This window comes from Pristiophorus japonicus, chromosome 2 (assembly GCF_044704955.1).
Source record: "Pristiophorus japonicus isolate sPriJap1 chromosome 2, sPriJap1.hap1, whole genome shotgun sequence".
In the NCBI taxonomy this organism is placed as follows: domain Eukaryota; kingdom Metazoa; phylum Chordata; class Chondrichthyes; family Pristiophoridae; genus Pristiophorus; species Pristiophorus japonicus.
The window spans coordinates 228,806,106-228,833,165 of NC_091978.1; the positions used below are offsets into that span (position 1 = coordinate 228,806,106).

The 27,060-nt window shown below is 42.4% G+C and overlaps 1 protein-coding gene and 1 pseudogene across 1 annotated transcript in view; both read right to left on the bottom strand.

Annotated features, from left to right (window-relative positions):
- Positions 1-27,060, bottom strand: part of ptpn13 (protein tyrosine phosphatase non-receptor type 13) — a 361,948-nt gene that overhangs the window by 24,884 nt on the left and 310,004 nt on the right. The window contains exons 38-41 of the mRNA XM_070871054.1: positions 26,106-26,261; positions 10,969-11,143; positions 9,020-9,133; positions 4,783-4,940 (exon numbers count right to left, since the gene is read on the bottom strand). Of these exons, the coding sequence (XP_070727155.1) occupies positions 4,783-4,940; positions 9,020-9,133; positions 10,969-11,143; positions 26,106-26,261 (603 nt within the window). The remainder of the gene's footprint in view (positions 1-4,782; positions 4,941-9,019; positions 9,134-10,968; positions 11,144-26,105; positions 26,262-27,060) is intronic.
- Positions 7,133-7,313, bottom strand: LOC139251464 (U2 spliceosomal RNA; annotated as a pseudogene).

Below are 27,060 nucleotides of genomic sequence, written 5' to 3' on the forward strand. Positions count from 1 at the left end.
TTGAGGGGATTAAATATTGGTCGGGACACCAGAAGAATTACATGCTCTTCTTTGAATAGTGCCATGGGATCTTTTATGTCCACCAGAAAACCCAGACCTAGCCTCATTTTAAGGTCTTATCCAAAAAACAGCACCTCTGACAATACAGCACTCCCTCAGCACTGCAATGATTATGTATTGAAATCCTGCATTAGGGTTTGAAGCTCCAAATTTCTAACTCAAAGACAAGAGCCATTACACGAAGCTGACACAGCAAATATAAAGGGCTCAATTTTCACCACCATTCTGCGTTGCTTTTTGGTGTCCGCTGTTTTTTTTTGAGCAAACTAAAATCTGCAAGTTTTGCTATACTTTGTGCCATCATAAACTGCCATTGTTTTAGCGGAGCAGAGTTAGGTTTTGGAGGAGGGAAGAAGACATTAATTTCAGACACAACTGCATGATACATGTTTCTTTTTGTAGAGGGGAAAAGAGAAACTAAATTTATTCAAGTTGTAAATAGAAATTGTGACTTGAAGTTCCACCCCACCACTGAACCTCTGCTCACCGGGCTCGAGGCACACAGGGTCGGAGCGCCGGCCGGCAGGATCGCTCCCTCGGCCGGACACAGGAGCTTGGCGCTCAGCTTCAAAAGAAGGAAGGGATAGGACAGCATTGACATCAGGGGCAGGAGGGGGCCTTTCGGCCTGGGATAGGAGTGGAATCTGCACCCGGGGAGGGGGGCATTCGGCCCGGCATAGGAGTGACACCAGGGCTCTACAATTGCTTGTCTTGTTCATGTTTCACTTTCCAGCCTCAGCCCTTCAGTGTGTCCCTCGTTAATCTGGCAACCTGTTTTTTGCCGCAGACCTTAAGCTCCACCCACAGAGTTCAAGCACAATCTATGCCGCATCAAATTCCAAATTTATTACGGCGAAACTTGCATCTTTTTTTTGCCGCAGTCGGCCACTAAGAAAAAAATCGGATGTACCTCTACAACTGCGCCAAAAATTGGCAAAGTGGAAAATTGGCCCCAAACAGTTGTCATAGTCCACCATGATTTGGGGCCAAATGCAAGTTGAGCACACATCATGCCAAAATGCTTGTGTGTTTGAAACATAGGGAAGGTCAAGAATGAAGTCATAAATTATGCCTTTCAAAATGACTCGATTAGCCTCCTCCTTATAAAAAAAATACTTACAACCCTTTTCCAACGACTGACACATATTTAACTTCCATTTCATCTCCAATGTCCCTGAATATGATGTTACCAACCAATTCCTTGTTCAACAACAACAACTTGTATTTATATAGCACCTTTAATGTAGTAAAACGTACTAAGGTGCATCATAAGAGGGTGAAAGACAACATTTTTTGACACTGAGCCACATAAGGAGAAATTAGGCCAGATGACCAAAAGCTTGGTCATAGAGGTAGGTTTTAAGGAGCGTCATAAAGAAGGAAAGAGAGGTAGAGAGGCAGAGAGGTTTAGGCAGGGAATTCCAGAGGCTTAGGGCCTGGCAACAGAAGGCACGGCTGCCAATGGCTGAGCGACTATAATCAGCGATGTGCAAGAGGGCAGAATTAGAGGAGCGTAGATATCTCCGGGGGGGGGGGGGGGTGATTGGGGGGCAGGGGTGCTGCAGGAGATTACAGAGATAGGGAGTGGTGAGGCCATGAAGGGATTTGAAAATAATGATGAGAATTTTGAAATCGAGACATTGCTTAACTGGGAGCCAATGCAGGTCAGCAAGCACAGGGGTGATGGGTGAGCGGGACTTGGTGCGAGTCAGGCCACGGGCAGCAGAGTTTTGGGTGACCTCAAGTCTACGTAGGGTAGAAAGTGGGGGACCAGTCAGGAGTACATTGGAATAGGCAAGACTGAAGGTAACAAAGGCATGGGTGAGAACGTCAGCAGCGGATGAGCTGAGGCAGGGGTGGAGATGGGCAATGTTATGGAGGTGGAAATGGGCGATTTTAGTTATGCCGCGGATATGTGGTCGAAAGCTAATTTCAGGGTCAAATATGACACCAAGGTCTACGTTTGGTTCAGCCATAGACAGATGCTACGGAGAGGGTTGGAGTCAATGGCTTGGGAATGGAGTTTGTGGCGGGGACCGAAAACAATGGCTTTCCTTTTCCCAATATTTAATTAGAGAAAATTTCTGCTCATCCAGAACTGGATGTCGATTAAGCAATCTGACAATTTAGAGACCGTGGAGCAATCGAGAGAAGTGCTGCTGAGGTAGAGCTGGGTGTCATCAGCGTATATGTGGAAACTGACTCCGTGTTTTTGGATGATCATAGAATCATAGAAATTTACAGCACGGAAGGAGGCAATTTCGGCCCATCGTGTCCGTGCTGGCCGACAAAGAGCTATCCAGCCTAATCTCATTTTCCGTAGCCTTGTAGCCACTTCAAGTGCATATCCAAGTACTTTTTAAATGTGGTGGCTAGACTGATTGGCTGGCCGGCGAGCGGGAGCACAATCAAGCAGCAGGAAGCCGCAGCTGGGGACTTATGGGGAACAGAACCCTGTCTGTCCATAATCTGGAGATGCAAAGAAACACTGTCCCAAATGGGATCACGTGCGTGGCCAGGCAGGTGTAACAAATCTTCATGGGCAGTTCAGCAGTGCCCAAACTGAACCACTGGTCGGAATGTCAGAGCAGCACCAAGGCATGCTAAAAGTAGAAAGGGTCCCACTGAAAATGTTCCTCTTCCAGTGGAGCAAAGTAGTCTCTTGAGGCAAGTAATCAATCCACTCCAGGATTAACTACTATTTCCTAGTGAAGGTGTGGGGCTTCCTTAAGCCCCTCAGTGGGTTTCAGGTCAATTGACTATGCTCTTAGGCTTTATAGGGGCAACATTTCTCTGAGGAGCCCAAGAACTCCCCAGATATGTCCTCTTGAAGTGGGGAGAGGAGAGGGGCAGAAGATACACTCAAGTTCTAACCAGAATTTGAAGGGCCACTCTAAAATTCCTGCCACTCCCCTATCCCCCAGATGGAAATCTTCCATTCTGCCCTTCCGAACTGCGAGAATTTCAGGGCCATTATCTGCAGACAGAGGAACAATTTTCATATGTATTGTGGATGATATCCAGTTCTACCACAACTCTCGTTTCCACAACCACGTTCACATTGTCAGGTTGACTATGACAAGTTGTGGATGAGCTAAAGTTTCGGTTAAACACTGGGAAAACTGAAACTATCTTATTCAACTCCCACCAAATGCTCAAGTATGCTTGCACTCAAACTCTATCTCCTTCCAGGGTGCTCACTCAGGTTGAACTATATGTGCCTTGAAACCTTGAAACTGTGCTTTAAACTTCACACCTTATCCATCATTAAAACACCATATCGCAGCTCTGCAGCATTACAAGCTTTTAGCCTAACTCACTCCATGCCACCAAAACCCTCATCAACATTTTCAGAGACTCAACTTTCTGAACGCTCTACTCCCAATACAAATCCTAACTCGTCCAAAACTCAGTCATTCATCGCGCCTTCAACATTTGCTGCTTCCCCATCTTCCAACAATAAAAAAAGTATCCTTCTCCATATTTAAAAATCTCTTCATGGCCTCAACTCACTCTACGTTCCAACTCTTGGGCTTTTCTGCACCCCATCCCAAACCCACATGTTTCCTACCTGAGCAGTACTTTCAGCAGTCTTGGTCCTTCCCTCGAACTCCCTTTCTAAATGCTCTTCCTTGCTCCTTACCATACCTCCTTTAAAATCTCCTCAAAATCAATCTTTCTGATTACGTATTTGGCCACGTCTGCTAAATCTTCTACTACCATTCACTTCATTCTTAGTTTATGTGAAATACCTTTAAATGTTTTATTATGTTAAAGGCGCTATACAAATGGAAGCAGTAGCATTATTGACTGTCCTCAGGATAAGGGGTTGGCTATTTAGGACTGAGATGAGGAGATTTCTTCACTCAGAGGGATTGTTAATCTTTGGAATTTTCTACCTCAAAGGGCTGTTGATGCTCAGTCGATGAGTATAGTCAAGACGGAGATCGCTAGATTTTTGCACACTAAGGGAATCACAGGATATGGGGATAGGGTGGGAAAGTGGAGTTGAGGTAGAAGTTCAGCCATGGTCTTATTGAATGGTGGAGCAGGTTTGAGGGGCTGTATTGCGTACTCCTGCTCATATCTCTTATGTTGCTATGTGCTTTCCTGCAACCAGTGCTTTAGAATCTTCCCCACAACATAAATGACTGGGTTCCACAGCTCCGCATATTAAATAATCACTTGTACTAAAATTAAAGGGGTACAAGAGTACTTCATCAAAAACTAGGTCATAATAAAGAAAGAAAAAAACTTGCATTCAAATAGAACCATTCACAACCTCATAGCCAACAAAGTATTTTTGAAGTGTAGTCACTGTTGTAATGTAGGAAAACATATCAGCCAATTTGCACATAGCGAAGTCCTACCAACAGCGGTAAGATAAATGACCAGATAATCTGGTTTTGTTGGGTGTTCCATGGGATCCATTACATCCACCTGAGGGGGCAGATAGGTCTTGGTTTAATGCATCATTCCTCAGTACTGCAATGAAGTGCCAACCTAGATTGTGCCTTCAAGTCCAGAAGTGGGGCTTGAACCCACAATTTTATGATTCAAGAGTTGAGTGTTACCACTGGGGCAAGTCTGACATCTGTCAGTCCTAAGGTCAAATGCTAAAGGACATCTTATTTACCATGGTAAAATGTACTCGGTGCAGTTTGTACATCATCCTAAAACGCATTTGTACAAAAAGGGCTGCAAATTAGAACTGTTAATTACCTCAGGAGAGTCTTCAGGGAGCGAAAAACCTTCACAATCCGTATCCTCAGATTTAACAGACTTTTCTTCTTCCTTCAGTTCACCTATACATTTAGCAGTACCAGGTCCCTTCACAAGATTTTCATCTTTCTCTGTCCAAAAAATAAAACTAGTTTTTCCTTTAGAAGATCAATATTTGGTACAATGAGACTTTAGATATAGATTTATGGGCCAAAATTGCCCCAAACTAAAAAGTTGCGCATCTACCGCTTTTTTAGTTTTTTGGGTCGGAGCTCGAGCGATATTCAGCTCTTTAACTTTTTTTTTTGGTTGGGGCGGTGTTGGTGGCGGTTGCGGGGCAGAAGTGCCCTTGGATCAGGGCGGACGTCGGTCGGAATCATCAGCGCCGCGCTGATGCATCACAACGTCCCTCCCCTTCAGTTAAAGGGGAGGGCCACTGCGAACTCTGCAATCATGTTAGTGGCACCCACTGGGCCATCAGGGAGCGTTTTGGTCGGGCCAGCGGGAGTGCCGGACTGCCTGTTGGTGGTCCGGCCGTACCCATGGCCGCCATTGTCGGGCTGACCTGAGTCGACCGACAATTAAAATAAACTGGTGGCCACGGCAATGCGCCCTCCCCTTTAAGGGCGGACATGCCGCCCAGCCACACACAGCTTCCTGCGGGGGAAAGCTGTCGGGGACACTAAGCGGCGGCCGATCTGCTCCCTTGGGGAAATTTCCCATGCGGGGTGGAAAGGGGTCGCCACTGGTCAGTAGAGGGTTGGCGCGTGCCCGACGAAGCGGCAACACGGGCGGCGCTGTGATGAGCACTGCTTGAAAAAAAAATGGAGGGCAATTTCAAAAATGTCGGTGACGCCACACCGACTGAATGGCGAGTCCTTACTAACCCATGGCTGCCTCTTTAGTCACGGCTCGTAAAGAAAGGGGCAATTTTGGCCCCTTAGTCTCCCCAACTGCACTTTCACCTCTAGGACCTGTCCAGATTAAAGGGATGGAAGTCACCTCTCTCTGTTAGCTGCAGTCCTACAGTTAACAGTTTTTATGCAGCATGCGCCCATTTATCAAAATGGCTAGTCCACATTTCTTTGGGTATGAGAGAAAGGCTATTTGTCCCACTAAACGTTGTTTTAATTTCTCTGATATCCCTCAATTCTTGAAATGGCTGGTGAGAATATTCTGAATATATTTAAAGAACAATTTTTATTCTCTATCCTAAAGCTTCTTGAATAGTTTTAAAAAAAAAACACTCTGCAGCTAAAATCTTTTCACAACATGTTTTACCATAAATATATATTTCATACCACTTTACACAACTTTTCACCCATTACCTTTTACTTGCTCTCCCATGATTCATTACTTGTTTTTTTTAAAAAAACTTATAAGTGAACAGTTATTCAGGAGATTCAAGTGCTAAGTGTATTCAAGATTCTGGCAAATGTCAATTAAAAAAAAGTTAGAACATAAAAGGTATCCTGGTAAACACTTATAAATTAGTTATGATGCAACAATGTTTTAGAGTGTGGCATGACCATACAATTCGAAAAGAAACTGACTGTTACAGTTTAAACTAATTTGGTGATTTTTTTGCACTTTATCAGGGTAATTGAACAATTGTCCACTTTCTGTATCCACTTGCAGTAATTGAGCAGTCCTTGGTCAAATATAGAATAAGCCAAGTAGAGACTGAAGCTCCCCCTTTTCCGTCCCCACAAATGTGCCTTAACCACAATCTGGGAAGAGCTTCTTGTAATACATTAGTGCAAATTTTGCATTTCCGACAAAAGCTGATTCATGCTCTGGACCCTCATCCAGCAGGTTTACATACAATCCACAGCACAGGAAAAGGCTATTTGGCTCAACTGGTTTATGCTGATGTTTATACTCCATGAGCCTCCTACTCGAATGACCTCTTCCCACCCTGTCCCATATTCCTTTATTCCCTTCTCCCTCATGTATGCATCGAGCCTCCTCTCATCAGCATCCTTCAAAAGAAGGAAACCCCACTATGCTTTATACCTGAAAGCTTAAAAATGCAAATTTGAATCCACAAGGTTCAATCTCTTCAACCCTACAGTTCTGTCCCTCTGCAGCCTGCTTTAATATATTCTGAGGATTTTGCCTTGCCATATAAAATGCAGGAACACAAGTTTAAATTTACTGAATCAGTGCATTTGCATTATCATGGGAATTACACTGAAATATATAGTTCAACCTATGCATTATGTTCATCTTAACACCTCATCTAATAATTTTATTTTTTATTTTTAATCCAATTTCGTTCCAGATCAACTCTAACGCCAAAGATCACTTTGCGCCAATGTGTTTGATCTTAGGCCAAAAGGCCGAGAGGCAAAGTTGCACCGTTCCTGGAAATATTGCAATACCAGGTCGGTGCATGGAATGGACGGGGCATGCCCCTGATCCAGCTCCCTGTCCAAAAATCAATTCAATATCATGTCCCCATAGGGGATATTAAACTGATAAGAACAGGTACTACACTTGATCTTAGCCAAAAGGTCCGGGGCATCTAATAATGAAACAGAAAGAACGTTCCATCTCTCAAGGTCCTTCCTAAGGCTTACCATTACTTTGGACATATCACTGTCCAGCCTCTGGATAATGGTTATTGTGGTTTCTGTTATGTATGGAGAAAGAGTCAGATTGAACACTGAGCTCAAAGTAAAGTGTGACCGTAGTCTTTTATTGCAGGTCTCCAGAGTACATCTCCAACCTGTGAGGCCTCCCTAAATACCTGTGCTTCCAAGGGATTATGGGATCCCTTGGGACTCCAGGGGATGAGCCTTCTGGTGGCTGTACAGAGTATACATGAGTTTACATATATAAATATATATAACAGTTTCCTTCTCTCAGCAGTTCTTAGTACTGTTTTTGACTCGAACAATATACCCCATTTAATTTGGTTACTTTTCTACTTGCTGTATATTTTCTGCCTCTTGTTCTCACTAAATATTTTCTACTCTTTTAGTTTTACATCTCAGCTGTTTTGCTAGTTTCAATAAATTGCCTTCATAAAGTACAAAAAGACTATCAAAACTCACAAAAGAGAACTGATGTACAATGGAACTTGGACTTTGTGATGCACTAACCAATGATTGAGACTGCTGCTAACAAGGTAAACAAATGTAAGGCTCTCTTTACAAGTGAGGGTGGATGGATTATCATGAGGAAAATAATGCAAAATTATTTAAAATGACAATATCTCTAGGTGACACTTTTCTTGAAGATGGCAAAATGTCTTGGGTGTACAGGAATACTGGAAAGTGAAGGAGAATGGTAGCCGGCTATAGTTCCCTCTACTCCAGGGGTTCCTGGTGAGATGCAGGCATGCAATTTAATCTTCCGCAATCAGCTCCTCTGTTTGATTTCAGATTTCCCATCGGAAGAGCAGCAGGTAAGATTCTGACTGAATCAGTGATGGTGACTAGTTGTACGAGACTATCCATGCACCAAAAAGGAGTGTCAAGGCTAATCCATCAGCATAGATATCAGTGCTTGCCTACTCCAGACCTCAGCCACTAACTACTCTTGACCTCTCCCAGCAGCTGCTTGCTCCACTACTGATGTCTGCTTCTTCTGACAGCCAACTTTGTCTATCGTTAAGACATATCACCCAAAGGCACAGACATCCCTGGGCAAATCCAGATTACGTCAGATAGCGACACAGATATCACAAATGGGAATCTATCATGAAAAACCTCCAAGTTGTAGTCAGTGAAATTACCCTTCACCTATCTTGAAGGTCTCTCGGCCGCATAGTAGTAGCGCAGAACACATTTCGGGAACTATCGGATAAGCCATAACTTAGTAATTTGTCCGGGATCTAGGGGCCACTGGAGTTATGAAGTTAATTAAATCTCCTAAAGAATTCAGCATACCTTGGCAAAGCATGAGTGTCAAATGTTTCTGGCTCAAAACTTCAGGGAGGGCCATAATCAGAATAAAATCTTAAATTAAATGAATGAGGGGAATCATTTTGGGTCAGAATTTTCAATATGTCCACAGTACCAAATGATCAGAGTGTTAAACCAGTGTTTGCAAATGGGTTGATAGCTAAAAATTGATTGCGACGTTACTTTAATTAGCCACATAAACAATTATATGGCACAATTCTATGTTACAAATCCCAAAACATCATGCAATGGTTATTTTAATTCAAAGGAAACAGACTAAAATTAGAACAAATGTAAATTACTGTCCCTCAACCCTGAGAAGTTACCTGGCGTATCTTTTGATGTGGAGTTCATTGGATTCAAAGACAAATATTTATTAACTTCCTGCTGACCAATATCACTCAGAGATTGCAGAACTTCAGCTTCTTGGTCAATGATATCTACATTAAACACGAGGGGGAGAAAAAGACAGATTTAGCAGAGATGGGGGTGGAATAACACTGGGATATGCAGTGGCTTCATTTTAAGGCCATTTCCCAGTCCTGCGGCCATTAAACCATATTGTTTATCTTCCAGTTAAGACAGCTGCACACTGTGTACAACTATCTTGTTCAATGTTGCTCCCTTCCCCAATGGCTGCAAATGGTACATACAGGGTAATTAAACTTTGATGTTGTCCTTATGGTTTTGGCCACTCAACTTGCCAGTTGTCAATTTTTGGGCTGCCCATCTCCATCTGCATTTACTTTATGAAGTGCAGCTGAGCAGTTCTGCTTTTAAGAGAGACTGAAGAAATGGCACAGACAATTGATAAATTTAGAGGCACAGATTTTAAGAATGATGGAAGGGATACTTTCAAAATTAGAATGTTGAAGATCTGAAAGATGGGGATAAAACTTGATGTTATACGAGTAGAACAGAACAAAGCAATAAAGGTTCTTTACAAGAATCACCAAGAATACAACTGGAGGATTAAAATGAGCCAAAAATATCACCTCTTTAGGACAGTTAGCAGCTATACCTTCGGGACATGGAGGGGTGGGTTGTAGAAGGAAAGGAGGAGTCTCAGAAGTTACGACACAGCTTTAGGGAGAGACCAGAAGGAGTGGCTACTGCAGGTGCAGGAAGACAGCAGTTGATATTTTTCAATAAATTTTACATTTAGCAGTTCCAATTAGTAGATTTATAGAAATCAAGAACAGAGGTAAAGTTGAAATAATCAAGACACGTGTGATATAACTCAACCAACATGCAGTACCAGATCTGACAGAATAGCAGGAGTGAGGTGTTAAAATGTTCATGCCAAAATATCAATAACTTCACAGACATAAATAATGCCCATAAGAGGTAAATTCAAAGTTTTAAAATACAGATCAATCAAACCTATTGTTGCAGAAAAGTAATTTTTCTTAGTTGGGTGAATTGCAGACTGGCAGAAAATCAATTCACAAATGAAAAAAAAAAACACATATTGAACGACTAGAAGCCAATGACACAGCTCTCTTGGTGCTAGAAAGCAGAAGGAATGCAATTTGTGCATTTCTCCCAGGATTCTGTTTCAGGACAGCAACTTCCATTGGCTGTTCTGCTGCTTGAGTGGAGCCTCGGAACTTGGTTTCTGTTGTATTGCTGGGCTCTGCTGTGTAATGCAGAAACTCAGAGTGCAAATGTAGGACCACAGAATATAGCTCCTTTCATCCAATGGAACATTGGTCTACAATCCTAATGGCTTCCAGAACTGTTGCATTTTTACATTATGGAGTGAAACTTGTAGGAGGAAAGAAGGAGCCTCAGAAGTTACGACACAGCTTTAGGGAGAGACCAGAAGGAGTGGCTACTGCAGGTGCAGGAAGACACGTTAAAGGGGAGAGAATCAGGCATTTTTTATCTTAAGCCACTGGGCCACCAGGGAGGGTTTCAGCCAGGCCAGCAGCCTGGCACCGGGCCACACAGTGAGGAGAAGGTGCACTGACACAAAGCGCACGGAAAGACAACAATTTTTTTCATTACATTTCGGGCGGAGTATTGTGCCGGTTCGGGAAGTGGCAGTGCGCGTTATGATGACGCGCTGCGGCGTTCAGCAGCAGCAGGGCGGAAGTGAGAACAGGCTGAAAAATCAATGACCTGAATTTGGGTCAGGGCGGCCATTGGACTGCAACGCGGCAACCACTCGATTCCGCCACAAAACGGCGGAAACGGGCTTTATCTGGACCCTGAATTTCGGCCCCAAAGAATTGTATAAATTTAGCCCAATCACTCTCAGTTTTACTCATACCTGCATCGCTCTGCGTCTTGGAGAAAGAACACACTGCATCAGCATCCTTGCTTGCACTTCTCACTTTGCTGGAGGATTTGACTCTGGAGACAGTTAAATTCAACAGTCCCTTAGCTCTGCGGATTGTTGTCACTGCTTTAGTGTGGGAGATTCCAACTACACTTTCCTCATTTACCTGTCATTAAAGAATATAGATAATGGTAGGTGTATGCAAGTTACTAATGCAAGACCTTTCAATCACTGGAAGCTTTTTGTTGTTTTATATGGTGACCACCCCCACAGTTACTTTGTATGAGAGAAAGCGAGGTTAAGACATTGTGATAAAGTGTGGCTCCGTGTGCACAACAATATTATTAAAGGCTTATTAATTGCTAGAAATGTGTTAACCTAGTCTATATGCAATTATAATAATTTTGCATATTTGTTTTCTGTTACAAACTACCAGCTAGCTCCTAAAGGAAAACAATTAACTGATTTCCATCTCCTTAAAAAAAGTTTGGTTTAAAACATGTTATTTTATAATTCCCTATTTTATCCCAAGCAACAATAACTTCCCAGATACTAAAAAAAAGCACATCGTTGGTATTTGATATCAATCATTTCCCCTTCGCACCCTGAGGAGAAGTATACTGGGAACTGAATACTCAGGGGTATTTGACAATTCAGAAGGATAGACAAAGGAAAAGGAGGTGGGGTAGCTCTGTTAATAAAGGATGAGATCAATGCAGTAGTGAGAAATTATATTGGCTCAAAAGATCAAGATGATGAATCAATTTGAGTGGAGATAAGCAATAATATGGGGAAGAATTCACTGGTGGGCATAATCTATAGGCCCCATTAACAGTAGCTACACTGTCGAAGTATAAATAAATAAATAACGGAGGCTTGTAAGAAAAGTATGGCAATAATCATGAGCGATTTTAATCTTCATATTGATTGGACAAATCAAACTGGCCAAGGTAGCCTTGAGGAAGAGTTCATAGAGTGTATCTGAGATGGTTTCCTTGAACAGTACAATGCAGAACCAACCAGGGAGCAGGCTATCTTGGATCTGGTACTGTCTAATGAGACAGGATTAATAAATGATCTCATAGTAAAGGATCCTCTAGGAAAGAGTGACCATAGCATGGTTGAATTTCAAATTCAGTTGGAGGGTGAGAAAGTTGGATCTCAAATCAGTGTCCTGATCTTAAATAAAGGCGACTACAAAGGTATGAAGGCAGTGTTGGCTAAAGTGGACTGAGAAAATAGAATAAAGTGTAAGACGGTTGATAAACAGTGGCAGACATTTAAGGAGATATTTCATAACTCTCAACAAAAATATATTCCAGTGAGAAGGAAAGACTTTAAGAGAAGGGAGAACTATCTGTGGTTAACTAAGAAAGTAAAGGATGGTATCACATAAAAAAAAAGCACACAAAGTTGCCAAGATTAGTGGGAGGCCAGAGGATTGGGAAATATTTAAAAATCAGCAAAGGATGACTAAAAAATATACAAAGAGAGGGAAGATAGAGTATGAGGGTAAATTAGCAAGAAATATAAAAATGGATAGGAAGACCTTCTACAGCTTATATATATCTATAAAAAGAGAGTAGCTAAAGTAAATGTTGGTCTCTTAGAGGACGAGACTGGGGAATTAATAATGGGGGAACCAGGGAAATGGCGGAGACTTTGAACAAATATTTTGCATCGGTCTTCACGGTAGATGACACTAAAAGCATCCCAATAATAGATAATCAAGGGTTTATAGGGAGGGAGGAACTTAAAACAATCACTATCACTAAAGAAAAAGTACCAGGTAAAATAATGGGACTAAAGGTGCTCAAGTCCCCTGGCCTGCATTCTAGGATCTTAAAAGAAGTGGCTGCAGAGATAGTGATGCTTTGGTTGTAATCTACCAAAATTCCTTGGATTCTGGAGAGGTCCCTCGCGGATTGGAAAGCCGCAAATATAACGCTCCTATTTAAAAAAGGAAGTCAGAAAGCAGGAAACTATAGACCAGTTAGCCTAACATCTGTCGTTGGTAAAATATTGGAATCCAATATTAAGGAAGCAGTAGCTGGACATTTGGAAAAGCATAATACAGTCAAGCAGAATCAGCATGGTTTTATGAAAGGGAAATCATGTTTGACAAATTTGCTGGAGTTCTTTGAGGATATAACAAACAGGGTGGATAAGGGGGAACCAGTGGATGTGGTGTATTTGAATTTTCAGAAGGCATTCAATAAGGTGCCACATAAAAGGTTATTGCACAAGATAAGAGCTCAGTGTTGGGGGTAATATATTAGCATGGATAGCGGATTGTCTAACTAACAGAAAACAGAGAGTGGGGATAAATGGTTCATTTTCTGATTGGCAAACGGTAACTAGTGGGGTGCCACAGGGATCGATGCTGGGACCTCAACTATTTTCAATCTATATTAATGACTTGGATGAAGGGACCGAATGTAATGTAGCCAAGTTTGCTGATGATACAAAGATGGGTGGGAAAGCAAGTTATGAGGAGGACACAAAAAATCTGTAAAGGGATATAGACAGGCTAAGTGAGTGGCCAAACATTTGGCAGATGGAGTATAATGTGGGAAAGTGTGAGGTTATCCATTTTGGCAGGAAAAATAAAAAGGAAAATTATTTACATGGTGAGAAACTACAAAATGCTGCCATACAGGAGGGACCTGGGGGTCCTTGTGCATGAAACACAAAAAGTTAGTATGCAGGTACAGCAAGTAATCAGGAAGGCAAATGGAATGTTGGCCTTTATTGCAAGGGGGAATGTAGTATAAAAGCAGGGAAGTCCTGCTACAACTGTACAGGGTATTGGCGAGGCCACACCGAGAGTACTACATACAGTTTTGATCTCCTTATTTAAGGAAGGATATACTTGCATTGGAGGCAGTTCAGAGAAGGTTCACTAGGTTGATTAAAGAGATGAGGGCATTGACTTATGAAGAAAGGTTGAGCAAGTTGGGCATATACTCATTGGAGTTTAGAAGAATGAGAGGTGATCGTATTGCAACATATAAAATACTGAGGGGGCTCGACAAGGTAGATGCAGATAGGATGTTTCCACTCATGGAGGAATCCAGAACTAGGGGGGCATAATTTAAGAATAAGGGGTCGCCCATTTAGAACTCGGATGAGGAGGAATTTTATATCTCAGATTCTTGAATCTGTGGAATTCTCTGCCCCAGAGAGCTGTGGACGCGCGGTCATTGAATATATTTAAGGTGGAGATAGAGATTTTTGAGCGATAGGGAATAAAGGGTTATGGGGAGCGGGCAGGGAAGTGGAGCTGAGCCCAAGATCAGATCAGCCATGATCTTATTATTAAATGGCGGAGCAGGCTCATGGGACCAAATGGCCTACTCCTGCTCCAAATTCTTATGTTCTTATAGCACTATTGACATGGGGAAAAAATACAGGTTGTAAGATAATGAGTATTTTGTATTTTCCTTTGTATTAAGGCAATTAAGTTGTGAACGTTCATTATATATTTGAATTTAAAGACTTTAGTAACAAGTATAAAATCTATTTGGGTTGTTAAAAAGTTGTGTCTGTCTGATACCTGTCTACTTAGTTTAATCCAGTTGCTGGAAAGCATGTGGCATTACAGGTCATATGATTACTGGGAACCAATCAGATCAAAGAATCACAAACAAAGTGGTCACATTTGATCCTACATCAGCTTCCCTGCTCCCGCCTGACCCTGCTCCTTGCACTCTTCTAGCCCAATCCTACTACCATCAGCTTTCTCCCTGTTCTCAGCCCAACTCTATCGACACTCTCCCTATTCAACAGCTGACCATCACTCCTACAGCTCACCGTGAATCTTAGCACAGGCCTACAGTCCACTCCAATCCGCCATTCTTGCACCAATCCCAGGCAACTGTAGAGATATTTTCCACTTCTTCATCCCATGCTGCCCTAACAACCAATCATGCCACATCTCAAACTGGGACCTAACCCTGTCCCACCCTAACTTGTAGCCAATAGTTGAGGCCAATTCACTAAATATATTCAAAAGGGAGTTAGATGAAGTCCTTACTACTCGGGGGATCAAGGGTTATGGCGAGAAAGCAGGAAGGGGGTACTGAAGTTTCATGTTCAGCCATGAACTCATTGAATGGCGGTGCAGGCTAGAAGGGCTGAATGGCCTGCTCCTGCACCTATTTTAAAAAAAAATAAAAAAAAAAAAAAAAAAAATACCCCATCCTCCTACTGAAGCTGAAACCACGCATGCCTTGTAAGAGAAAAATCTGCAAATACAAATAAATAATATCTAACATTCAAAAACACAGGCTGAAAATTAAAAGACAAAAGTCTTTCATTTGCAATATGAACGAACAGGAGAGCAGAACCAGGCTAAGATGGATTACAGTGGCATCCATCACAATGACTTAAAGATAAGCCACTATTTTTAATCCTGGTAATTGTAACATATTTCTAGTCAATATGCTGCCATAGGGAAGAAAGTACCACTTGAACTGGTTCACAATAATGAAATGCAGCACATAGGTGATCTAAAAATCAGGGAACATTTAGGATGTAGTAACTACAATAAAATTAGACATACTATATCTCTAGTTCAAGAATAGAAAAGAAAAAAATATATATAACGAGATAAAGAGGGACGTTTCCTAGATTAAATGAAAGGAAAAGTGGCAATAGAACCATAAATCAGCAACAGGAAATATTTAAACTGGAGATTTAAAGTATAGTCCAGCAAAAACAATTGTCTATCAAAGGCTAGGGTTCCATGGATGAACAGGGAAATTAGATCAAATTAGTGCAGCAGCTCAGAGTGGGAAACCTGAGAGTTTGGTAAGTGGGAGAGTTCAGTGAAGTGGGGGCAGGAGGTGTTGCTTTGTCTTGTTTTTCCTAACTTTTTCTGCAGAGCGGCAGTGTACCTGAGTGGGAGCAGACCGAGGCCTGAGAGTGGGGATAAAAGCCACAGCAGACCTGCAACTTCAAGGAATCTAATATGGCCAGTGTGATTTCAATCGCCTGGTTGGGTCGGAGTAGAATTTTCCCAGATTTTTTCCCCAATTGGCGTGGGGTTTTCTCTGTTTTTTTGCCTCTCTCAGGAGATCACACAGCTCCGGGTGGGGAGAACTCTGCAGTGTGACATCATAGGTAAGGCTGGTAAGTGATTGGTAGTGATTGTGGGCTAAGTTGTTCTTTTAAATTAACATATAGCATATAACTAAATTCTAAAAACTAACCTTTATTTGTTTAACTAATTTAATAAACTACATAAGGTAAATACTTGATTAACACTAAACTAATTAATTCAATTAAATAATGGGAAAACAGGAGATGTGTTGCTACTACAATATAGAAACATAGAAAATAGGTGCAGGAGTAGGCCATTCGACCCTTCGAGCCATTCCCTCAGTATCCCTTTCCCTTTCCTGCTTTTTCTCCATACCCATTTGATCCCCTTAGCCGTAAGGGCCATATCTAACTCCCTCTTGAATATATCCAATGAACTGGCATCAACAACTCTCTGCGGCAGGGAATTCCATAAGTTAACAACTCTGAGTGAAGAAGTTTCTCCTCATCTTAGTCCTGAATGGCCTACCCCTTATTCTAAGACTATGTCCCCTGGATCTGGACTTCCCGCATCTAACCTGCCCAGTCCCGTCAGAATCTTATACGTTTCTATGAGATCCCCTCTCATCCTTCTAAACTCCAGTGAATAAAGGCCCAGTTGATCCAGTCTCTCTTCATATGATAGTCCAACCATCCCTGGAATCAGTCTGCTGAACCTTCGCTGCACTCCCTCAATAGCAAGAACATCCTTCCTCAGATTAGGAGACCAAAACTGAACACAATATTCCAGGTGAAGCCTCACTAAGGCCCTGTACAACTGCAGTAAGACCTCCCTGCTCCTACACTCAAATCCCCTAGCTATGAAGGCCAACATACCATTTGCCTTCACCACTTGCTGTACCTGCATGCCCACTTTCAATGACTGATGAACCATGACACCCAAGTCTCGTTGCACCTTCACTTTTCCGTATCTGCCACCATTCAATATTCTGCTTTCGTGTTTTTGCCCCCAAAATGGATAACCTCACATTTATCCACATTATACTGCATCTGCCATGCATTTGCCCACTCACCTAACCTGTCCAAGTCACCCTGCAGCCTCTTAGCGTGCTCCTCACACTCACACCGCCATCCAGTTTAGTGTCATCTGCAAACTTGGAGATATTACACTCAATTCCTTCATCCAAATCATTGATGTATATTGTAAAGAGCTGGAGTCCCAGCACTGAGCCCTGCGGCATTCCACTAGTCACTGCCTGCCATTCTGAAAAGGACCCATTTTTCCCAACTCTCTGCTTCCTGTCTGCCAACCAGTTCTCTATCCACATCAGTACATTACCTCCAATACCATGAGTTTTGATTTTGCACACCAATCTCTTGTGCGGGACCTTGTCAAAAGCCTTTTGAAAGTCCAAATACACCACATCAACTGGTTCTCCCTTGTCCACCTTGCTAGTTACATCCTCAAAAAATTCCAGAAGATTCGTCAAGCATGATTTCCCTTTCATAAATCCATGCTGACTTGGTCCGATCCTGTCACTGCTTTCCAAATGGGCTGCTATTTCATCCTTAATGATTGATTCCAACATTTTCCCCACTGCTGATGTCAGGCTAACCAGTCTATAATTACCCGTTTTCTCTCTCTCTCCTTTTTAAAAAAGTGCTGTTACATTAGCTACCCTCCAGTCCATAGAAACTGATCCAGAGTCGATAGACTGTTGGAAAATGATCAGCAATGCATCCACTATTTCTCGGGCCACTTCCTTAAGTACTCTGGGATACAGACTATCAGGCCCCGGGAACTTATCGGCCTTTAATCCCATCAATTTCCCTAACACAATTTCCCGCCAAATAAGGATATCCTTCAGTTCCTCCTTCTCACTGGACCCACTGTCCCCTAGTACATTCGGAAGGTTGTGTGTGTCTTCCTTTGTGAAGACAGAACTGAAGTATTGGTTCAATTGCCATTTCTTTGTTCCCCATTATAAATTCACCTGAATCCGACTGCAAGGGACCTACGTTTGTCTTCACTAATCTTTTTCTCTTCACATATTTGCAGAAGCTTTAGCAGTCAGTTTTTATGTTCCCTTCAAGCTTTCTCTCGTACTCTTATTTTTCCCCTCTTAATTAAATCCTTAGTCCTCCTCTGTTGAATTCTAAATTTCTCCCAGTCCTCAGGTTTGTTGCTTTTTCTGGCCAATTTATATGCCTCTTCCTTGGCTTTAACACTATCCTTAATTTCTCTTGGTAAACGCAGGCATGTATTGCACGTTGAGAGATGGCACACACATCCCCAGTTGTAGCCTGAAACGATCCCGAGGCATAGAAAGAAAGTGCAGCTGTTACCTTCACTTCAACAGACAAGGCAGTTGTCCTTCTGCTTCTGGGCTGCAAATCTGCTCTCACCATATCACAGATCTTAGTGACAACTTCTCTGCGAAAACGCAGCCTTTTCACACAATCAGCCTCGCTCATGTCCAGGTACGAGCACCTGGTTCGATATTGTCGATGTGGGTAAGGTCTCCTGCCCATCAACCTACGGGCTACGACGTTCCTGGTGCGGTGAGCTCTAATCAATTCTCTCCTATGCAGTGAATTGATGGCAAACCATTGCATAATACGTGGTGTTGACAATGCAGCACGCATTCTGCAAATTTAAATATAAAACTGTCGATGTGGCTGCCTCTCCCTATCCAAATGGCCTCAGTCCCCCTCACAGCTCGAAGGCTACTGCTGTATCTTCGGCTGCCGTCGAGCCACTGACGCCGCCCCTAAAGCGTGGCCGAATGGCCTCAAGCATCATAAAGAGCTGCGTGTGTCAGGTGTTGATTCTTCGGCTGCCGGCCAGCCACTGACGCCGCTGATATCCTATGGCCGAATGGCCTCACGTCGGTCCGCTGCTGATTCTTCGGCTGCCGGCCAGCCACTGATGCCGCTGATATCTCATGGCCGAATGGCCTCGGGTCCGTCCGGTGCTGCTTCTTCGCGGCCAGCCACGAAGAGAATGAAGGCCTGCCTCAAGCACTGCAGCTCAGCTCGAAGCTTGCTGCCGCTGCCGTCGAGACACTAACGCCACACCGCTGCCTGTCTCCAACATGAAAGGCCTGCCTGAAGTACTTTCACATAGGTAGGAACATGGTTTATTTAATCTTTTATTTGCTTATAAATTTTTATTCAGGTTGGATTTATTTGTATAATATTTGTATAAGTATAACTAAGGATTGATTGTAAAATTTAATGACTTCCCTTCCCCCCCCCCCCCCCCCCACCATTCCCTACGCCTAATTTGTAACCTACGCCTGATTTTCTAAAGTGTAGACAAGGTGTTTTAGAGCGTACAAAAATCTTCACTTACTCCATTCTAAGTTAGTTTGGAGTAAGTTTTCACTCACGAAACTTTGAAATCAGGCGTAAGTGGCCGGACACGCCCCCTTTTGAAAAAAAAACTCTGTTCCAAAGTGAAACTATTCTAACTGACTAGAACTGGAGCAAACTAAATGTCGAGAATTCCGATTTCTAAGATACTCCGTTCTACACCAGTTGCTCCTAAAAATCAGGAGCAAATCATGTGGAAACTTAGGGCCTATATAGGGTGCGAAACATTTATCGATTACTCAGACAGGCTAACAAATTGCTTATTTACTGTCTATGGGGAAAACAACAAAGCTGCATCAGTAGCATTTTAATCAGCCATCATTAAAAAGCATAATTTAAAAGTCTTTCACCCGCCCCACACCCACCTCAAAGAAAAACATTTCTGGGGAAAACCAGTCTTAAAAAGGATCACAATCACAAGAGTGTGTGGTAAGTGTGCAGCAATGCCAAGAGACCGACGGCGCGAAGAAAGCAAACTAAGTGTGGATAATTCCGATTTCTAAGATACTCCGTTCTTCACCAGTTGCTCCTAAAAATCAGGAGCAAATCATGTGGAAACTTGGGGCCTATATAGGGTGCGAGACATTTATCGATTACTCAGACAGGCTAACAAAGTGGTGATGAGAACACAGTGATTTTAATGATTTTCGGGCAGAATGGATTTTACCGAAATATCCTAGATTTATGCGGTTTTAGAGTTTTTCCTACGTGATGCAAGAATGGACTAAGTGCACAATCAATTAAAATGTTGACATTTTGGATCCTGCCGATGCCCAAGGGAACATTGCAGAAAGCCACGAAACATTTATAAATGTTTCTTCCTGACTTCATTCAGCGGGAATGCTTATAATCGCTGTTTTTCGCCCGGCGCCATTTAAAAAGATAACTCTTTCTGTCGCTTCTTTTGCTGAGCGTGGTATTTGCTCGGCATACCTAAATATACCCCGTGGCTAACCCTGCCAGCATATTCCAGGCTGATGTTACAGCGTAGAGGATCAGCAACAAGGTTTTCTTTGAAACTGGACTGAGCACACAACACAAACTATCGCAGATCAGTGGTTTGCCATTTTCCAACCCAGACTTCTGCTTCTGCTTGAGAAGGTTTCTTTTAAACATAGGAGCTTTAATGCATTACTGTGGGAGCTTCTGGACGTTTTGGTCCAGGGCGACTACATCTGCGGCTCGACGAACATTGGCTCCGAGTTGAGGAGCTGGAGTCCGAGCTGCAGACATTGCGAGACAACAGGGAGGTGAAATTTACCTGGACCCTTTGCACCAGGAGGCAGCCACACCCTCTAGATTAAATACTTTAGAATTTACTCGTGGTCAGGGACAGGAGGGTGTGACTTCGAGTGAGGCAGGTATGGGGATCCAGGAGGTAGTATTGCAGGAGCCTCAGTCCCTGCACTTGTCCAATAGATTTGAGGTTCTTGCAACCCTTGTGGACAAGTGTGCAGATTGCGGGGTGAACGAGTTGACTGTGGTGCAGAAAGCCATTCAAGCTGGGGGAGTAAAGAGGAAGGTGGTTGTAGTAGGGGACAGTATAGTTAGGGGGATAGATAGGGTTCTCTGCAGCTGAGAGTATGGGTCCTGAAGGCTGTGTTGCCTACCCGGTGCCAGGGTAAAGGACATCTCCTCCGGGCTGGAGAAGAACTTGGAGTGGGAGGGGGAGGATCCAGTTGTTGTGGTACATGTAGGTACCAATGACATAGGTAGGACTAAGAAAGAGATTCTGCTGAGAGAATTTGAGCAGCTAGGGACTAAATTGAAAAGCAAAACCACAAAGGTAATAATCTCTGCATTATTACCTGAACCATGAGCAAATTGGCATAAGGTCAATAGAATCAGGGAGATGAACACATGGCTCAGAGGTTGGTGTGGGAGAAGTGGATTTCAATTTGAGGGGCACTGGCACCAATACTCGGGAAAGAGAGAGCTGTTCCGTGGGGATGGTCTAAACCTGAACTATGCTGGGACCAGAGTTCGAGCGAATCGAATAACTAGGGAGATAGACAGGGCTTTAAACTAAAATGGTAGGAGGGTTTGGGGGGGGGGGGGGGGGGGGAAAGGAAAGTGGACTGTTCCAGTGGAGAGAAATCTAGAATGCTGAAGAGAAAAGAAAAGGAAGCAATGCAGGAAAGTGATTGTAGTAAGGATAACCAGATTATGTCAGGAAGGGACAGAGCATACAAACAAAAGAATGCACTAACAAATAGGTTCCAGGTAAGAAAAAAAGTGATAAGATAAGACAAATAGAACTATAGTCCAAAATAATGTTAAGTTGTCTAATAATGTTAAAAAGACAAATCTAGAAGCACTGTATCTGAATGCACGAAGCATTCGTAAAAAGGCAGATGAATTAACAGTGCAAATAGATGTAAATGGATACGTTATAGTTGCAATTACGGAGATATGGTTGCAGGGTGACCAGGGTTGGGAACTGAATATCCAAGGATATTCGATATTTAGGAAGGACAGGGAAAAAGGAAAAGAGGGTGGTATGGCGTTGTTAGTAAAGGATGAAATTAGAGTAATAGTGAGAAAGGATATTGGTAAAAAAAACACGATGTAGAATCAGTCTGAGTGGAGCTAAGGAGCACCAAGGGGCAGAAAACATTGGTGGGAGTTGCCTATAGGGCTCCAAACAACAGTAGTGGTAGTGTAGTGGACGGCATCAAATGGGAAATTAGAGATGCATATAACAAGGGTACAAGGGGACTTTAATATACATATAGACTGGCCAAACCAAATTGGTAATAATACTGTGGAAGATGAATTCCTGGAGTGTGTGCAAGATGGCTTTTTAGACCAGTACATTGAGGAGCCTAGTCAGAAACAGTCTATCTAGATTAGGTATTGTGTAATGAGAAGGGGTTAATTAACAGTCTTGTTGTGCGGGGAAGAGTGACCATAACATGATTGAATTCTTTATTAAGATGGAAAGTGAAGTAGTCCAATCCGAAACTAGGGTCCTAAATCTAGACAAAGGAAACTACGAAGGTATGAGGAATTAATTGGCTATGATAGATTGGGAAGATTCATTAAACGGCATGATGGTGGATAGGCAATGGCTAACATTTAGGGAACGAATGCATGAATTGCAACAGGTATACATTCCTTTCTGGCACAAAAACACAAAAGGAAAAGTGGCCCAACCATGGCTAACAAAAGAAATTAAGGATAGTCTTAAATCCAAAGAGGAGTCAAACAAAGTTTCCAGAAAAAGTAACAAGTCTGAGGATTGTGAGCAGTTTAGAATACAGCAAAAAAGGACCAAGAGATTGATTAAGAGGGAAAAAAATAGAGCATGAGAGTAAACGTGCAAGGAACATAGAAACCGACTGCAAAAGTTTCTACAAGTACGTAAAAAGAAAAAGTTTAATGAAGACAAATGTAGATCCTTTACAGTCAGAAACGAGAGAATGTTTAATGGGGAACAAGGAAATGGCAGAACAATTATTACTTTGGTTCTGTCTTCATGGAAGAGGACATAAATAACGTCCCAGAAATTCTAGGGAACCAAGGGTCTAGTGAGCAAGAGGAATTAAAGGAAATGATTATTAGTAAGAAAATAGTGCTGAAGAAACTAATGGGACTGAAGGCTGATAAATCCCCAGGGCCTGATAATCTGCATCTCAAGAGTACTAAAAGAGGTAGCCTTATCATCATAGGCAGTCCCTCAGAATCGAGGAAGACTTGCTTCCACTCTTAACATGAGTTCTTAGGTGGCTGTTGTTATGTATTGATGCTTGGGGTCACCAGATACCAGAGGGCGCCACTGTCAGAGGTTATCGGGCTGTATGCGCGTGTATGTGTCACTGGTATATAAGCGCGGGTACTATGGGCGCGAATCAGGTTTACACCTGAAGCAGTTTACAGTAACAAAACTCGAGTCATTACAGCTGTACAGTCCAATACGAGAACCAGTCTGTCACAGGTGGGGCAGATAGTCATTGAGGAAGGGGTGGGTAGGACTGGTTTGCCGCACGCTCTTTCCACTGCTCGCACTTGATTTCTGCACGCTCACGGCGACGAGACTCAAGGTGCTCAGCGCCCTCCCGAATGCACTTCCTCCACTTGGGATGGTCTTTGGCCAGGGTCTCCCAGGTATCAGTGGGGATGTTGCACTTTATCATGGAGGCTTTGAGGTTATCCTTGTAACGTTTCCGCTGCCCACCTTTGGTTCTTTTGCCGTGAAGGAGTTCCGAGTAGAGCGCTTGCTTTGGGAGTCTCGTGTCTGGCATGCGAACTATGTGGCCTGCCCAGTGGAGCTGATCAAGTGTGGTCACAGTGCTTCGATGCTGGGGATGTTGGCTTGGTCGAGGACGCTAATGTTGGTGCATCTGTCCTCCCAGGAGATTTGTAGGACCTTGCGGAGACATCGTTGGTGGTATTTCTCCAACGACTTGAGGTGTCTACTGTACATGGTCCATGTTTCTGAGCCATACAGGAGGGCGGGTATTACTACAGCTCTGTAGACCATAAGCTTGGTGGCAGATTTGAGGGCCTGGTCTTCAAACACTCTTTTCCTCAGGCGGCCGAAGGCTGCACTGGCACACTGAAGGCAGTGTTTGATCTCGTCATCAATGCCTACTCTTGTTGATAGGAGGCTCCCGAGATATGGGAAGTGATCCACGTTGTCCAGGGCCGTGCTGTGGATCTTGATGACTGGGGGACAGTGCTGTGTGGTAAGGACAGGCTGGTGGAGGACCTTTGTCTTGCTGATGTTTAGCGTAAGGCCTATGTTTTTGTATGCCTTAGTAAATACGTCGACTATCTTCGGGAGTTCAGCCTCTGAATATGCGCAGGCACAGGCGTCGTCTGCGTACTGTAGCTCGATGAGAGAGTTTGTGGTGGTCTTGGACCTGGCCCGGAAACGGCAAAGGTTGAACAGATTCCTACTGGTTTTTAGTTTACTTCCACTCCAGCGGGGAGCTTGTCAACTGTGAGGCGGAGCATGGCATGGTAGCCATGGAAATTGTGGATGCATTGGTTGTCAAGAAGTCTAGAACAAGGGGCCACAGTCTCAGGATACGGGGTAGGAAATTTCAGACTGAGATGAGGAGAAATGTCTTCACTCAGAGCATGGTGAACCTGTGGAATTCTCTACCACAGAAGGTTGTGGAGACCAAGTCACTGAATATATTTAAGGAGATAGATAGATAGATTTCTAGACACAAAAGGCATCAAGGGGTATGGGGAGAAAGCAGGAATGTGGTGTTGAGTTACAGGATCAGCCATGATCATATTGAATGGCGGTGCAGGGTCGAATGGCCTACTACTGCTTCTATTTGTCTATATTTCTATGAAACAAAAATAAAGTATTTAGCATTTATAGGACAGATAAAAAAGAAAATCAGGGCAGACACAAGGAGTACATTGGTTAGATTATTAGTAAAGAAAAGAGGGAGTACAGGAGAAAATTAGCCAAGAAACATAGGCAATAATAAAGCATTCTATAAGTACATTAGTAGTAAGAGGCTGTTCAAGTGGCAGGCAACTGGAGATGAAGGTAAAAAGCTTGTATTGTAGAGATACCAATTAAGTACCTTCCTTCAATTTTCACGGAGAAGGCTGTAGAACAATTAGTGGAGGTTAGTGTTTAAAAGAAAAATTGTACTAAAGAAATTAATTAAATTTAAGGTACAAAAAGGATCTTGAGGGAAGCTGAGGTAGAAGTAGCAAGGGTCTGACTAGAATTTTCCAAAATTTTGTGGAAAGGAAAATTGTGCTAGAGAACTGGAGGGCGGCAAATTTAACACCCATCTTCAAAAAAACTCAGGGATAAGCCAAGATATCATAGATCAGCCATGATCATATTGAATGGTGATGCAGGCTCGAAGGGCCGAATGGCCTACTCCTGCACTTATTTTCTATGTTTCTATGTCAGTTAGTCTTCAGTTGTTGGTAAACTACTGTAGTCTCTAATGTGGGATGGCATTATGAAGTACTTGCAGAAATATGAATGGCAGTATCGATATGTCCTGTTTGAAATGGGATGCTCAAAACTATACACAATATTTCAAATGTGGCCTAACTAAAGTTATGTACAAGTTCAACATTAGCTTCTTGCTTTTATATTCTATATAGATCCTTGGTTTTGTATCATGGAGCATAAAATACAAAAACAAGGAGGTAATGCTGACCTTATAAAATATCTTTGTTATGTCATAGTTGGACTGTATTGTACAGGTTTTGGGTATTTCGTTGGGAGAATATAAAAGAAACGGGAACGTTGCAGTGCAGATTCACTCGGTTGTTACCAGAGATGAGGGGGTTGCAGTTATGTGGAGAGACTTGAAAAATTGGGAATCTTTCACTGGAGCTCAGAAGATTAAAGGTGATCTGATACAAGTATACAAGATTATGAAGGGTTATGATATGGGAAATAACGATTATTGTTATTGGTGAGTGAGATGAGTAATAAGACAACATAAATTTAAGATAATCACAAAAAGTAATTAAAGAGATTAGAAAATAAAATCTTTACACAGAGGGAGGTTAGAATGTGGACTTCTCTGCCACAAACATTTCTTCAAGCAGTCTATACTTTGTTTGAAAGGAAACTGGAGGCTTATTTGAAATAGAAATATTAAACATATGAGGAGGAAGCAGATGAGTGAGATTAAATTAGTGGACAAAAACACAGGCCAGATAATGAGCATTTTGCTTGTGCTGTAATGTTCTATGATTCTATGAAGTTGACTTGCCTGAAGTAATCGGTCACCAACTTGGAGCCTTCCATCTATAGCAGCTGCACCACCAGGATGAATACACTTTACAAAAATACCAGTCTCACCACCTACGAGGGAGAACCCTAATCCTCCCGAGATAGGTTTCTGTAGCTCCAGGTGCATCATATCATTCTGTAGAGAGAAATAAAAGTCACTGAATTTCCCTATGCAACAGTGACTGCAGATTAAAAGAATTAAGTGTGTCTGAGATGCTTTTGGATGTTTGAGAGTTATAACAAGATGTTATAAAATTGCAATTCTTTGTTTCCATTTGTTGAATTTTGATGCCCTCCTGACACCTATCATGTTACATACTAGTTCCTAAGAGATCAGAAGTTCCAAGTTTGACTAGTGTCCCAAATTCTGATTGTAATTCGCACAGGAAGTTAATGTCCCACAACAAAATTATGTATAAAAAGCTTAATTTAATATCAAATTTATTGAGAATATGTGTTGTACACCAGCAACAGGCATATATTTTGAAACATTTAAAAATGTATTAGTTGGAATAACTAATGGACCCTCGGATGAGACAAATATCATAATATTTACTTTAACAAAATATAGTCCATTATTGGAGCTTGATTTCCAACCAACCCCCCCCCCTCACAACAGCCCCCCAACCTCTCCTCCCTCCCGTCCATTTTCATATGATCACCTTATCCCTTCTATTTTGCACTGTGAAATGTACAACCTTTTAACAGGGCCCCCAAAAAATACAAAACTACAAATTACAACACTGATAGAACATCAATGATGCATGACAAAAGCAGCCAGACTTAACTAAGGCTAGTTTTATCAGTCATCATGCAAGATAATGTCAATTTTGTTTTGAAATTTTAGGACAAGTATACCTTAAGCAATCATGTTGTGGGTCAATTATAAAGAAATAATCTGTATTGCATAATCATTAATTTTCACAAAAATGATT